At 40.0% G+C, this 15,506-nt stretch overlaps 1 protein-coding gene across 1 annotated transcript; it reads left to right on the top strand.

The window, feature by feature from the left end:
• Positions 1 to 1,210: 1,210 nt before the first annotated feature.
• Positions 1,211 to 13,661, top strand: LOC122423143 (POTE ankyrin domain family member A-like). The gene is made up of 7 exons (XM_043439917.1): positions 1,211 to 1,278; positions 2,791 to 2,928; positions 4,184 to 4,251; positions 6,770 to 6,803; positions 7,916 to 7,985; positions 13,465 to 13,525; positions 13,618 to 13,661. Exons 1-7 carry the CDS (start codon positions 1,220 to 1,222, stop codon positions 13,659 to 13,661), a joined length of 474 nt encoding a protein of 157 aa, XP_043295852.1. The 5' UTR covers positions 1,211 to 1,219.
• The last annotated feature ends 1,845 nt before the right edge of the window (positions 13,662 to 15,506 follow it).

Raw genomic sequence — 15,506 nt, 5'->3', positions numbered from 1 at the left:
ATATTTTAAAAGAATCTCTTAAGGATGGGATTGAATTTTTCAAATTAGAATTTTTAAGTTGGTTGTGGCGGTTTCACCCTGAATGAGTCTCCCAGACACACAGGATTATGAGAGAGAGCGTGGGGAGAGTTCACGGAAGAGCAACTCCCCGAGAAAATGCTGAGTGCATATTTATTGGTAACTTACCTTGAAATCCTTCACTAAGAGCCGTAAATCAAGACAGAGACCAGAACTCTGGGATTAAGGAAGCTTCTCCCTGGAGGTCTGGAGGTCATCACATGAGAGGTGAAAGAAAGGTCTTTGAAGATAAGCGGTGTTGTTCTGCATGAAACCGCATCTAGCTAATGCTGACCTGTCAGTTTAACTTAAGGGCGGGGGAAGGAACAAGCAAAGGAGAATGAATAAGATTAAATTTCAAGAGACTTTGCTGAGAAAGCCGAGAAACATGGTGCCCACAGTTGGTTTTTGTGGAAGAAAAGAAAACAACCTTTCTCTTTGCATGTTCATGTAGAGGATAACATTCCCATTGGAATGTCTGTAAACCTCATGAGGTTACTCTTGGTCATCCTTGGATAGGTTATGCATGCTACAGATAAGATGATGTATTCTTGCCTCAGCATTGTTCCTAAAATATGCAGCTATGAAATCAAGTAGCTAATTGATTCTCTCTGGAGGAGTGTTGAGACTAGTAATAGAGCAAGTAAATACTGCAATATTCCTGATAGATACTATGATAGAAGCAAAGATCCTTGGAACCAGTAAATGTTGAAAGTGAGTTTTAGAGAATGACTCTGTGGTTCATCTTTGGAAGAGGGAGAGGAGGAGCATTTTATTCTTTCCCTTTTCAAAAGACGTATTTGGCTGCACTGGGTCTAGTTGTGGCAGGTGGGATCTTGAGTTTCGGCACTTGGGCTCTAGTTCCCTGACCAGGGATGGAACCTGGACCCCCTGCTTGGGAGCTCAAATCTTAGCCCCTGGGCCCCCAGGGAAGGCCAGGAGGAGGAGCATCTTGAAGAGATAGAAGGTGCGCCGGGGGAAGAGGAGGAGGGGCTCCCGTTTATTTGCTTTCTGAATTATATGTTTAAGTTCAGAGAATCTATTGCATGATTTTCAGTTCAGTTTAGAAATAGGTTAACTGGGTACATTCGAAATGGTTTTTCCTGTTTTACAGGATGACCTCACACCACTATTATTGGCCATAAGAGAAAGGAAACAGCAAATGGTGGAATTTTTAGTAAAGAAAGAAGCAAATGTACACGCGGTTGATAAGATGAAAAGGTACAGTTGTTCTTTTTCTTTTTAAAAACCTTAGTGCTGTTCTTGGGTGCTAACATCAAGATAAAGATTAAATTAATAAGGTTTCATTTCTGATCAACACTTCATCAGTTGGGTAGAAAACCAATTATTCTGACTGGGAGTCGTGAAAAACTATATAGCAGAGATATATAGCAGGATTCATATTCCTTTATAATACTGAGTGATGTCATATGCAACCTGTTCTTTTTTCTGGTTGATCTTGTAGGAGCTGAGGGATTTCATACTAGTTTCATTAGCTTTATACAATGTGGATTCTGCTTTTTAGTTTACCTTATGACAGTATCGAATTTCTTAATTCTTTTATAATGATTGTTTAACCTCTACTTCGTGTATATTTTTCCTTAAAAGATGCATACTAAACATAAAGGACTTGATTTTGTCTTTTGGGTGACTCTTTGCTTTCAATTACTTTCTTTGAAAAATACTGATGTTATTAGATTGCAGAAGAGTCCTTCACAGTTTAGTGACTAAACAACAAGAAAAAGTGGTTAGTAATCACTGTCACCAGATACTGTGGGCTCATCAGTTTTTATCCCTTTTTATTTCTAGTACATTTTGATGTTTTCATTTTAAGTGAAGGTAGAAGGAAGAATGATAGGTTTAATTGGATAAACAGTTGCTTCAACAAAGATAAGTCAGAGGTGGATGATACAGATGAAAATGATGGGCTTTAGATTCAGACTGGGTTCAGCTCCTAGCTTTCCTCCCTATTAGGGTTATGACCTTGGGCACATTACTTATCATCAGCAAATAAGTTTCCTGATACAAAAGGGCAAATAGTAATGCGCCCTTCAAAGGTGGCTGTGCGTATACATAGTATTTCATTTAGTGAAGAGCACATGCTTGTCCACATCATTAAGTGCCACGGTTTTTTTATTTGGAAATTTTTATTTCCATTATTGTTAATATTTTTGTTTTAAGCCAACAAATAGCCTTTGCTTAACCCACCCTCTAGCTGATTTTGAAGCATAATATATCAGACTAAGGAGGAAATGGGGGATTCGTTCCTTAAATAGTCACCTGCCTCAGATAAGTGACCTCAGCACAGTTTCTTGTCCATCAAGGACTTTGATATTATTTTTGAAAAGCATTTATTTATTTGACTGCGTGGGGTCTTAGTCGTGGGAACTCTCAGTTGCAGCATGTGGGATGAAGTTCCCTGTCCAGGGATGGAACCTGGGCCCCCTGCCTTGGGAGCCTGGAGTCACAGCCCCTGGTCCACCAGGAAAGTCCCCATCAGGGACTTCTGAAATACTAAGTGCTGCTATGTGCCATCACAGTGGGACAGGAGGCTGCTTTTCCGTCGCTTCGTTTTAGCCTTGGAGGTCATTTACAAGGATGTACACTTGAGCGTGTAAATGGTCAGTTCTTCACGGGAGGGCAAGATGTTACCTTGGTAAAGCACATCAAACGAGCTGTTTCTGTGAGTTCACTCAGCTTCCTGAGGGTGACGTCGTCTCTCTGTTGTTGTAGAACCGCCCTCATCCTTGCTGTCAGTTACGAGTCTATGAGTGTCGTCAGCCTTCTCCTGCAGCGAGGTGCTGACGTCTTTTCTCAAGATGTCTTTGGACGGACTGCAGAAGAATATGCTGCTCTGAGTGGTTTTAATATGTAAGTGTCCACATTAAAATGCCCGTGATCACTAAACTGCCGCCAAAAAGAATTTTAACTGTCACTTGTTACATGACCAGTGAGAGTTTTCTGTTCGGTGCAGGCAGCTTCTATCCTGTGGGGCACCTTTCCTTAGGTCATAGGTTCCCTGTCATCCTTCCCAGAGTAGTGGGTGTCAGCTTGCCTGAGATTCCATAGTTACATGGAGGGTTGGCCCCCTCATGGGATCTGTTTCCTGCAATAATGAAAATCTTCCAAAGGATTTATCTGCCTCAACCGTAAACGTTTTCTGAGTCTGCCTCACCAGGAACCCATTCACCAGAACTCCTTAAATCTCAAGTAAGTTAGTTCAGAGAGGAATTCAGAGAGGTAAGCCCTGCCTGGGACTTGCCAGTATCCACTGTAAGAGTAGGGTTATGTCTTCCACGTGACTCAGAGATGAACATGGAGATTAAGCATCATTGTCAGAAAGATCTGCTGGTTGAGAGTTTGAGCAGGTAGAGAAGAGAGAGTAGTGGTCCAGGCCAGGTCTTGATTGTGATTAGTTTTCTGTGCTTGGTGTGATTAGCTGCAATAATGGGGGATAATTATGTTACCTAATGTAGTGAGTTCATATTTTATAAATAAATGTAGGTACAAATTATATAAGAGCTGAGATTCCCTAAATCACAAAGCACAGAGAACACTAATCACCATAATTAATAACAGTTTCCTGAGACCCTTGAATGCTAAACATATAAGAAAACACACATTGGTTTACTTGGAATTCCAAAGTAGTTCCAACAATAACGTTCAAGAGCAAATTATTCCATTCTTTGACTGTTTCTGCAAGCATTTTGGGGATATATTATCTCATTACCTCCTCTTAATCCCCTTGTGAAATAAGGCAGTAAGATCCCAGTTGTGTAGAGGATGACTTTGAACTCAAGAGAAGCAATTCTCTCGGAACAAAGAGCAGTTGGTTACAGAGCTAGGATTTGCGAGTTGGAAAGAGTTTTCATATGCCAAGCTAAATCTAGTTAATCTGCTGAGCTCTATTGCCCTCAGTTCATGACTACTTCATCTTCCTTTTCTTTCTCCTTTAAATACATGCTAAATAAAACTTGGTGGAACTTAGAAACTTGAAATGTATGGGACAATTGTAGTTTTGATATTATCGCTGACATTGTCTGAAATAATCTAAGAATTTAACATAGTTGGTAGCTTTTTTTCCTATTAGTGTTAAAATATTATTTATCACATTTTTAACACATAGCATTTGCCAACTGATCTCTGAATATAAAGAAAAGAGGCCTAAAACTCCTCCCGAAAAGAGCAACCCAGGTACGTCATCTGATAATAATGAATTACTCTTGGTGATTCTACCATAGATAAAGTAGGAGTGAGGAAATTTCAATAATCAAAGAACTATGATAAAATTAGTGTAAATTGCATGTGTGTTGTTAAATGAATTTCTTAATAGTCTAGTCTTCAGAATTGTTAAAGAAGTTAATTGTAGGTAATTTAACATCAGAGACAGTATTGTCTGAAAAGCATTCCATGTGTTTAATTACAGCCCCTAAAATCCTGTATTAGATTTTTATGTACATTACAAAAAGTGTTTAAGTTAGTATGATATATATTTCATCTGTAATCCTATTATAGCAAATTGACTTCTTATAAAAGTGGAGCTTTAATTTTTACAGATAGTTTGCATTTAGTGAATGAGTAGTTATTACTTACTGTGTAGTGATTGGTCTCATTAAAAAAGTTACCATCGTTTAAACTGGGAACCTCAACAGTCCCTTCCTGGTAGGATAAGAAGTGATAAACAAGAAGAGCTGCAGTGCTGAACCAGTGTGCAGCATACCAGGAAGAGATTACTTTCGGAAGATACCTTCCAATAGTACAGCTCAGAAAAGCGATGCCTAGTTGAGAAGCACCGGTTATTTTGCCTATTGTGTCAACAAGGTCTCTATTACCAATTTTATTCCTCACAGATCCAAAAAGAGTGAGATAGGTTGACTTCATTAGAACCAGATGTTTTCTTCTGTGTGTTGGATACTTGTCATGATAGTATAGTTTTGTAAGAACACCATGTTCTGTTGCCATTATTTAAAAGATGATCATAATAGATTTTCAAATAGATCAACTTGGGACTCCGCAGATTCTAATAAAAGAACCAACACACTTCACATGAGCAAAAACACCACCATGTCCCCTCGATGTGGCATCTAGCACACTGTACAAGCTGTCTGAGAACACCTTGAAACCTAGTTCACCTCTGTCTAATCAAAGGGGGCTTCCCAGGGGGCTCAGCAGTAAGGAATCCGCCTGCCAATGCCAGAGGTACGGGTTCCAGCCCTGGATCGGGAAGAGCTCCTGGAGAAGGAAATGGCAACCCACTCCAGTATTCTTGCCTGGGGAGTCCCATGGACAGAAGAGCCTGGTGAGCTACAGTCCATCGGGTCACAGAGAGGCAGACACGACTCAGTGACTAAACAGCAACAACATCGACCAAAGAACTTCTCTAGGTTGGTTTTACACGTTAGAGGAGATACAGAGATGACACAGAGTCTTGGTCTTCAGTATGCTCAGAATAGAATAGAGTTGTCCCTGGTTAATTTCTACAGTTTTTGAAACAGACTTTTCAAAGAAGACATTCTTGTTTATTTGTTCATTTGTTCACCAAAGAGATAACTTTCCAGTGTCTTTTGCGTCCTAAGCCTTGTTCTGATGTCACAGGGTGCAGACATGTAAAAGTCACTGCCCCTGCCCTCCAGGCTCGAGGTTGCAGCGCTCCCCTCCCCGTGGAGTCACTGCACGTGAGTCATCCCTCCAGCATCAGATCATGACGACGACACGCGTGAAACGTTGTCCAACAGCACCAGAGTCCATAGCTTCCTCTCTGCTTCCCTCCCTCCCCTTGTTCATCAGCTTAGGGTCTGATGACGAATGCCTTCCAAGCTGAAAAAGCATGATTTCTGCCAACCTTTGCCGTATAATGGGGAGGACTGATGTAATGATAGCCCTCAGTAGAACACAGCACTGTTTGGACCATCCTGCTCTAGGTGGTCCAGATACTCTTGAACAATGGAAGGTGACAGTCTCAAGAGATTATCCTTTTCACATTTATTAGTATGTACACATAGATATTTAAAACATTAAAAATGCTCAGCCTCCGTGTACCCTGCAGCATGCTCACCACTACAAGTCCAGTCCCCATCCTCACCACCCAGTTGACCCCCTTTACCCATTTACCCTCCCCCACCTCCCTGTCAAGAGATTATCCTTGCTAAACCTGGAATCACTACATCTTTCATACTTCTCTTGCATTTGGCAAGAGGGCCAGGAAGACTTTGTTTCCTATGTTTTACCACGCTCTGAAGTTCGGCACCTGTAGACCACGCTTCCTTGTGATAGGGCATTTTCATCCTGAACTGAAGAGCCGGAGGATTTGTGTTATGTCCCAGCAAGACACCTGCAGGCTCTGTTCACTGCTCCAGGGGATGGAAGTCCGGAAATCCTGTGCTGTCCAAGTGTGCTATTGTCAGTTTATAGTACTGATTCTATTAACGGTGTAGTATCATTTTCTGTCAGTCTCCTAGAGGTTGGTTAGCATTATGGTCCTTGTATCAGCAGTTCTTTCTTTTTCTGTTCTGCCTTTGATGACCATGAAGGAGAGGAGTGGTTCTCAGGCATTAATGGCCCATGAGTATAGTACAATCACTGTTCCCTCTAGTGTGGTCTCCAGGTGTGGTTCCAAAGGAATACTTTTAAACAAAACATCAGTCTTGAGGTTTTAATAGTCTGTATTTTTCTTTTGTTGATTTAAAATGTGTCTTCCTTTTTTCTTCACTAGTGGATACGAGTTCTGAAGAAGACTCTTTAAGCAGGTAGGATTTGACGGATTTTTAAACTTGTGTGTGTCACTAGGAGAACACACAGAGAAGAGAAGCTACTGTTTGCTGAGCGTCCTGCTCTGGGTCAGAGACTGCATCATGTGCGCAACGTCTGTGACCTCATGGAGTCACCAGAGCAGCGTCGTAAATCACTGTGTCCTGCTTTACTTAATCAGGCAACTGTGGTTCGGGGAGGTTGATGAATTGACCCATGATTCCAAGGTTAAAATGAGTTGACCTGTGATTTGACAGCTGGCCTGCCTGACTCCAGCATCCACTCTCGTGTCCCTCAGCAGAAATTGAGAAGTACCCGGGTAGCATATAAGTGAAACATATAAATTAGTTCTTTGACTTGTGTCCATTTTCAGTTTTAGACATTGCGGGGGACTCCTGTATCCCCTTTACAGTAAAGGGAGGAATGGGGCCTTCTCCATAAGTGATTCCCCTGCTGAAGGACCAAGACTGCCACTTTTGATGGACACAGATTAGTCTCTGAACCAGGGACAGACAATGGAGAAGGAACAGCATATCCTTCTGCTTTAAGTCATCAGGTTTATTCCACTTTGGGCAAACAAAAGTTATTTCAGTCCATCAATTAGATTTTCAGTTCAGCTATTAGGACTTGGTGAAAACATATTATTTTCAGGCTCTCCCAATATATTGGCTGTCAGTCTTTGTTAATGGAAACTAAGAATGAGTCTTCCCTAGATATGTCATAGGTTGGGAGAGATGGAAGCAGAAATAGGTAACTAACATCTCTTTTGGAGACTTCTCTGGGGGTGCAGTGGTTAAGATGGTTAATAAGACTTCTTCCAATGCCGGTGGTGTGCTTTCAATCTCCAGTCAGAGGAACTGAGATCCCACATGCCTTGGGATCAAAGAGCCAAAACATAAGACAGAAGCAACATGGCAACAAAGTCAATAAAGACTGTAAAAATGGTCCGCATCAAAATATCTTAAAAAAATTGCTTGAAAACAGAGGCCAAATTTTAATTATGTCAAGAAACTTCGTTTACTGCATAGATAGCCAAACTTTCATTTGCTTTTTTTCCCTTCATTTAAAGAAATGAACTCACTCATTTTTGTTGTATGTTTATGCTCTAAAGGTTTTCCAACAAACCTGGTGCTGACTCATGGCCTCCGTCAGATGATGAAGTCTTAGATTTTGAGACCAAGGTACAGTGCACTCCTGTGAAATCAGTTTCCGTACTCTGAATTTAGCTTCATGTAGTATTTACTCTTAACTTCAGCAATGGTGTCCCTCTCACTGTTTTATGTTTATAATGGAACGTTCTTCAGAGCAAACTACTTTATAGAAATATGACTGGTTGGTTTTTTTTTCTCATTTTTAACTTTGGTGAATAATGAAGGTGGGGTGAAGAAAACAATGGGCTGGAAAATAGAGTGACAGGAAAATTGTATTGGAAAAGCTTTCCCACAATGAAGGAACTATGAATTTTGGTCAAGGATAAAGACTCTTACTGTGAATTTTAAACCATAAGGACATGACTTTTGCAATACTCACAGTGCAATACTCAAGACAGTCAAGAATCTGCCTACAATGGTGGAGACCTGGGTTCGATCCCTGGGTTGGGAATATCCCCTGGAGAACAGCTACCCACTCCAGTATTCTGGCTTGGAGAATTCCATGGACCGTAGAGTCCATGGAGTTGCAAAGATTCTGACACGACTGATCGACTTTCACTTCATAGAAGCAGAGACTTTTAATAACCGCGAGATAAAACTTGCAACTCGGGAGTTTTTTTCTATTGTATTTTTAAAAAGACCTACCCCGTGTCCTGTGTCAGAGTCTAAACCTTCAGATTTCAGACCTTTTGTGTTATTGTGATTTAAGTGTTCATCTTAGAGCCCCGTGTCAGTGTAAGCTAGTGGGGTTCAGGAAACAGTTGTGCATCTCCTGGAGCATGTAGCATAGGTCTCGAGTGTAAGAACCGTGTTAATAGTTATTGAATGTGAATAAATGAAGAGACAAACGGTATCCTATGTAATGTGACAGGTAATGTAGTTCAGTTGTGTTATGTTGAGGAAGGGGGTCCTGCATAACAAGGAAATAAATAAGAAATATGTGAAAAGTGAAAGGTTACAGTATTTTTTTCAGTGTCCACTGGTTGTGAGATGAGAAATTTAGGTGAAAATTTTTGACCTTTTTTGCCCCATCTTGTGTTCCATTAAATGTTTCTTTTCAAGCCATACATTCTCCCCAGAATTTTGATTACCAGTTCTTTTTCCCAGTGAATAGTTAGGAATATTTCTTAATCAATTTTTCTCTCTCTCAACGAATACTTTACAACATTCAGGTAGTGATAGATGACCATGTGTGACTAATCAAATGACACTTTTTATAGTGGCAAAATTGAACTCTAATACGGTAGTATTTATAAACAAAAAGTTTTGGAGTAATACAGATTGCTATATTAGAGATATATTATGAACAAAAGCCTCTGTCTTAAGTATATGTTTTATAGACAACATATGTTGATATTTTCATAAAATTTGCAGAATATAGATGTGTAATTTATATATTAATAAAAGCATACAAAACAGAGGCTTTGTTCATAGTATATCCTTAAGAATACTGATGTATTACTGATCTATTGTATATACATTTTAAAAGTACATGTTTTTCCACAAGCCTTATTATGCTTATTTTATTCCCTTAAGTTTGTACTTGACTAGGAATGTCTCTCTCTGGTTTCTTTTCCTCCCCCACCTTTTTTGCTTCTTTTTTTTTTTTTTTACTGTTAACCTAATTTTTCCTTGCAGAATACTTTCCTTCAGTGTCTATTCTTTAAGTCCATCTCTCTCTGCCTCTGTTGTGAACATTTTTGATCGTGGCTTTCTGTTTAGTGTGTTTGTGGCTTTCATTCACGATCATTTCCCTACAGGTTTACTCTTGCTCTTTCTCCCTGTTTCTTCGAAGGAGCCGAATTGAAACAATCATTTGCCTTTAGCTGTTCAACAAACAGAAGGAGCTTATCCTGTTTGTACTTGTAACCTATCTAAATAAGGTTCTACTTACAGTCTAAACTTTCATATTTCCCTTCCCAAGGGATAATTCATACATGTAGAAATCATGCAAGCAAATTTCAGAATATAGCGATTAATTTAAATGTCTTGGTTCTTCAGTAGTGCTCTAAACTCCCAGGGATAATTTTTTTTTTTCTAGAACATTTTGGTAGAGAAAATAATCTGGTGGGTGTCGTAGTATTTGTAGAGCAGTCAATTGGGGTAAGGAGAGGAACATCTGGGGTTTCTGATGTCATCTGTCATAATGCTTACCCCATGAGAAGGTTCAGTTGAGTCGCTCAGTCGTATCTGACTCTTTGCGACCCCATGAATCGCAGCACGCCAGGCCTCCCTGCCCATCACCAACTCCTGGAGTTTACTCAGATTCACGTCCATCGAGTCAGTGATGCCATCCAACCATCTCATCTTCTGTCGTCCCCTTCTCCTCCTGCCCCCAATCCTTCCCAGCATCAGGGTCTTTTCCAGTGAGTCAAGTCTTCGCATGAGGCGGCCAAAGTATTGGAGTTTCAGCTTCAGCATCAGTCCTTCCAATGAAAACCCAGAGCTGATCTCCTTCAGGATGGGCTGGTTGGATCTCCTTGCAGTCCAAGGGACTCTCAAGAGTCTTCTCCAACATCACAGTTCAAAAGCATCAATTTTTCGGTGCTCAGCTTTCTTCACAGTCCACCTCTCACATCCATACATGATCACTGGAAAAAGCATAGCCTTGACTTAGATGGACCTTTGTTGGTAAAGTAGTGTCTCTGCTTTTATATATGCTATCTAGGTGGGTCATAACTTTCCTTCCAAGGAGTAAGCGTCTTTTCATTTCATGGCTGCAATCAGCATCTGCAGTGATTTTGGAGACCAGAAAAATAAAGTCTGACACTGCTCCCACTGTTTCCCCGTCTATTTCCCATGAAGTGATGGGACCAGATGCCATGATCTTCATTTTCTGAATTTTTGCACTCTCCTCTTTGACTTTCATCAAGAGGCTTTTTAGTTCCTCTTCACTTTCTGTAAGAAGGGTGGTGTCATCTGCATATCTGAGGTTATTGATATTTCTTCCAGCAATCTTGAGTCCAGCTTGTGCTTCTTCCAGCCCAGCATTTCTCATGATATACTCTGCATTTAAGTTCAATAAGCAGGGTGACGGTGTACAGTCTTGATGTACTCCTTTTCCTATTTGGAACCACTCTGTTGTTCCATGTCCAGTTCTAACTGTTGCTTCCTGACCTGTGTATAGGTTTCTCAAGAGGTAGGTCAGGTAGTCTGGTATTCCCATCTCTTTCAGAATTTTCCACAGTTTATTGTGATCCACACAGTCAAAGGCTTTGGCATAGTCAATAAAGCAGAAATAGATGTTTTTTCTGGAACTCTCTTGCTTTTTCTATGATCCAGCCGATGTTGGCAATTTGATCTCTGGTTCCTCTGCCTTTTCTAAAACCAGCTTGAACATCTGGAAGTTCACCGTTCACGTATTGCTGAAGCCTTGCTTGGAGAATTTTGAGCATTACTTTATTAGTGTGTGAGATGAGTGCAATTGTTTGAGCATTCTTTGGGATTGGAATGAAAACTGACCTTTTCCAGTCCTGTGGCCACTGCTGAGTTTTCCAAATTTGCTGGCGTATTGAGTGCGGCCCTTTCACAGCATCATCTTTCAGGATTTGAAATAGGTCAAGTGCAATTCCATCACCTCCACTAGCTTTGTTCATAGTGATGCTTTCTAAGGCCCACCTGACTTCACATTCCAGGATGTCTGGTTCCAGGTGAGAAATCACACCATCGTGATTCTCTGGGTCGTGAAGATCTTTTCTGTACATTCCTTCTGTGTATTCTTGCCATCTCTTCTGAATATCTTCTGCTTCTGTTAGGTCCATACCATTTCTGTCCTTTATCGAACCCATCTTTGCATGAAATGTTCCCTTGGTATCTCTAATTTTGTTGAAGAGATCTCTAGTCTTTCCCATTCTGTTGTTTTCCTCTATTTCTTTGCATTGATCGCTGAGGAAGGCTTTCTTATCTCTCCTTACTATTCTTTGGAACTCTGCATTCAAATAGGACTATCTTTCCTTTTCTCCTTTGCTTTTCGCTTCTCTTCTTTTCACAGCTATTTGTAAGGCCTCCTCAGACAGCCATTTTTCTTTTTTGCATTTCTTTCCTATGGGGATATTCTTGATCCCTGCCTCATGTACAACAGTCTGCTATCCATGGTTCATCAGGCACTCTGTCTATCAGATCTAGTCCCTTAAGTCTATTTCTCACTTCCACTGTATAGTCATACGGGATTTGATTTAGGTGATACCTGAGTGGCCTAGTGGTTTTCCCTACTTTCTCCAATTTAAGTCTGAATTTGGCCATAAGGAGTTCATGATCTGAGCCGCAGTTAGCTGCCGGTCTTGTTTTTGCTGACTGTGTAGAGATTCTCCATCTTTGGCTGCAAAGAATATAATCAGTCTGATTTCGGTGTTGACCATCTGGTGATGTCCATGTGTGGAGTCTTCTCTTGTGTTGTTGGAAGAGGGTGTTTGCTATAACCAGTGTGTTCTCTTGGCAAAACTCTATTAGCCTTTGCCCCGCTTCATTCCATACCTCAAGGCCAAATTTGCCCGTTACTCCAGGTGTTTCTTGACTTCCTACTTTTGGATTCCAATCCCCTATAATGAAAAGGACGTCTTTTTTGGGAGTTAGTTCTAAAAGGTCTTGTAGGTCTTCATAGAACCATTCAACTTCAGCTTCTTCAGCGTTACTGGTTGGGGCATAGGCTTGGATTACCATGATATTAAATGGTTTGCCTTGGAAGCGAACAGAGATCATTCTGTCAATTTTGAGATTGCATCCAAGTCCTGCATTTGGGACTCTTTTGTTGACCATGATGGCCACTCCATTTCTTCTAAGGGATTCCTGCCCACAGTAGTAGACAGAATGGTCATCTGAGTTAAATTCACCCATTCCCGTCCATTTTAGTTCGCTGATTCCTAGAATGTCAACATTCACTTTTGCCATCTCCTGTTTGACCACTTCCAATTTGCCTTGATTCATGGACCTAACATTCCATGGACCTAACAAAACATGCAGTATTGTTCTTTACGGCATCGGACCTTGCTTCTATCACCAGTCACATCCACAACTGGGTCTTGTTTTGCTTTGGCTCCATCCCTTCATTCTTTCTGGAGTTATTTCTCCACTGATCTCCAGTAACAGATTGGGCACCTATTGACCTGGGGAGTTCCTCTTCCAGTATCCTATCATTTTGCCTTTTCATACTGTTCGTGGGGTTCTCAAGGCGAGAATACTGAAGTGGCTTGCCATTTCCTTCTCCAGTGGACCACATACTGTCAGACGTCTCCACCATGACCCATCCGTCTTGGGTGGCCCCACACGGCATGGCTCAGTTTCATTGAGTTAAACAATGGTCCTGTGATCAGATTGGCTAGCTTTCTGTGATTATGGTTTCAGTGTGCCTGCAGGTTAGTCAGTGGCCGAACTGGGATCTGAATCCACATCTGAATGACTCCAGAGCCTGTGCTCTTTGTGTTAGATCATATAGTAATGGGGGGTGGGGGATTATAATTCTTTTATTCAAGTTGATACTTGTTATGCTTCAAGCTCTTATTTTCTTCTCCAGCATGTCCCGAAACCAAACTTAGCAAAGCTACTGAAGGCTTTTCAGCAATCCAAGAGAAACGGTAAGTTATTTGAAGACTGTCCTCCTGGTGTTATTCACTGATTTGCAATTACACAGGTTCTCATGTACTCTCCCCTGTTTTTACTGTATTAGAAGCAGAATGTGGCAATGCTCTCAATTCACCTGCCACTATTTGAAAATCATAGTGTTTTATATTTGGAAACTATATATACCTACATACCCACTCCAACTTATCTTAGCTTTTCTCCAGATATAGGAGGGATGAAAACTAAAACAAAAGAAATTTGAGTAACTCAGTAATTTGGTTTAATTTATACACTGAGCTACACTGTTTGAAATGTGGGAGTAGGAGTGATAAAATTTCTCAATTTGTGTCATTGTTTGCTGTTTAAAAAAAGATTGAAAATATGTTTGCCTCACTAGATTGGGAACGAAAACAGAAAGTATGCCTATTTTACTGTTTTTTTTGTTTTTTTTTTTTCTTTGTTTTTTTTTTTTTTACCAGTGTATTGCCATGTACTGTTCTTTGCATAAAGATTTTGTACCACACAGCAATTGAACAAAAGGATGATCAATTGTAAAAATGATTTTATTTATTATAGCAAAAATATTGTGGTGCTTTTGGGTAAATCAGTAGATTCCTAATAAATCTATCATGGTAAACATCTTGAACTAGATAGATTAAAAATGAGGAGCAACGCATGATAGCATGGAGGAAATACAATGTGGAGAGGCAGTAGTTTCAGTTACTCTGAATTAGTATTCTGATTGGACAGTAACTTGTTTGTTGTAGATGATATTAAAATTCATTAGTTCTAAGTTCCTCATGTTACAGATTAGGCAAATAAACCTGAGAGATTTTTTTTTTTTTAACTAGTTATCTATGACCTGTTTAACTAGTTTTTAAGCTAGTTGTGAGGATCATACCCAAAAAGATTTCCTACAACACAGTTCAGTGGGCTTTCTAATGTAGCATATTGCTATCAGCCAGAGTGTATAAAAAAAGGAACATAGTAAAGTATTCTTGCCTGGAGAGTCCCATGGATAGAGGAGCCTATAGTCCTTGGGATCGCAAAGAGTGGGGCACAACTGAGTGACTAAGTACACATGCACAAAACGGAGTAAAAAATGAATTTAAATTGAAGAGCTTAGACTAACACTACCTCAGTCATTTACTAGCAAGTAACTCAGAAATGCTTTCAATTTTTCACCATTGAGGGTGATGCTTGCTGTGGGTTTGTCATATATAGCTTTTATTATGTTGAGGTATGTTCCTTCTATTCCTGCTTTTTGGAGAGTTTTAATCATAAATGAGTGTTGAATTTTGTCAAAGGCTTTCTCTGCATCTATTGAGATAATCATATGGTTTTTATCTTTCAATTTGTTAATGTGGTGTATTACATTGATTGATTTGCGGATATTGAAGAATCCTTGCATTCCTGGGATAAAGCCCACTTGGTCGTGGTGTATGATTTTTTTAATATGTTGTTGGATTCTGTTTGCTAGAATTTTGTTAAGGATTTTTGCATCTATGTTCATCAGTGATATTGGCCTGTAGTTTTCTTTTTTTGTGGCATCTTTGTCTGGTTTTGGAATTAGGGTGATGGTGGCCTCATAGAATGAGTTTGGAAGTTTACCTTCTTCTGCAATTTTCTGGAAGAGTTTGAGTAAGTTGGTGTTAGCTCTTCTCTAAATTTTTGGTAGAATTCAGCTGTGAAGCCATCTGGTCCTGGGCTTTTGTTTGCTGGAAGATTTTTGATTACACTTTCGATTTCCTTGCCTGTGATGGGTCTGTTAAGATCTTCTATTTCTTCCTGGTTCAGTTTTGGAAAGTTATACTTTTCTAAGAATTTGTCCATTTCATCCAAGTTGTCCATTTTATTGGCATAGAGCTGCTGGTAGTAGTCTCTTATGATCCTTTGTATTTCAGTGTTGTCTGTTGTGATCTCTCCATTTTCATTTCTAATTTTGTTAATTTGGTTCTTCTCTCTTTGTTTCTTAATGAGTCTTGCTAATGGTTT

This window comes from Cervus canadensis, chromosome 21 (genome assembly GCF_019320065.1).
Source record: "Cervus canadensis isolate Bull #8, Minnesota chromosome 21, ASM1932006v1, whole genome shotgun sequence".
Classification (NCBI taxonomy): domain Eukaryota; kingdom Metazoa; phylum Chordata; class Mammalia; order Artiodactyla; family Cervidae; genus Cervus; species Cervus canadensis.
Note: the sequence above shows the minus strand (reverse complement) of the source record. Positions and strands in the feature narration are given on the sequence as shown.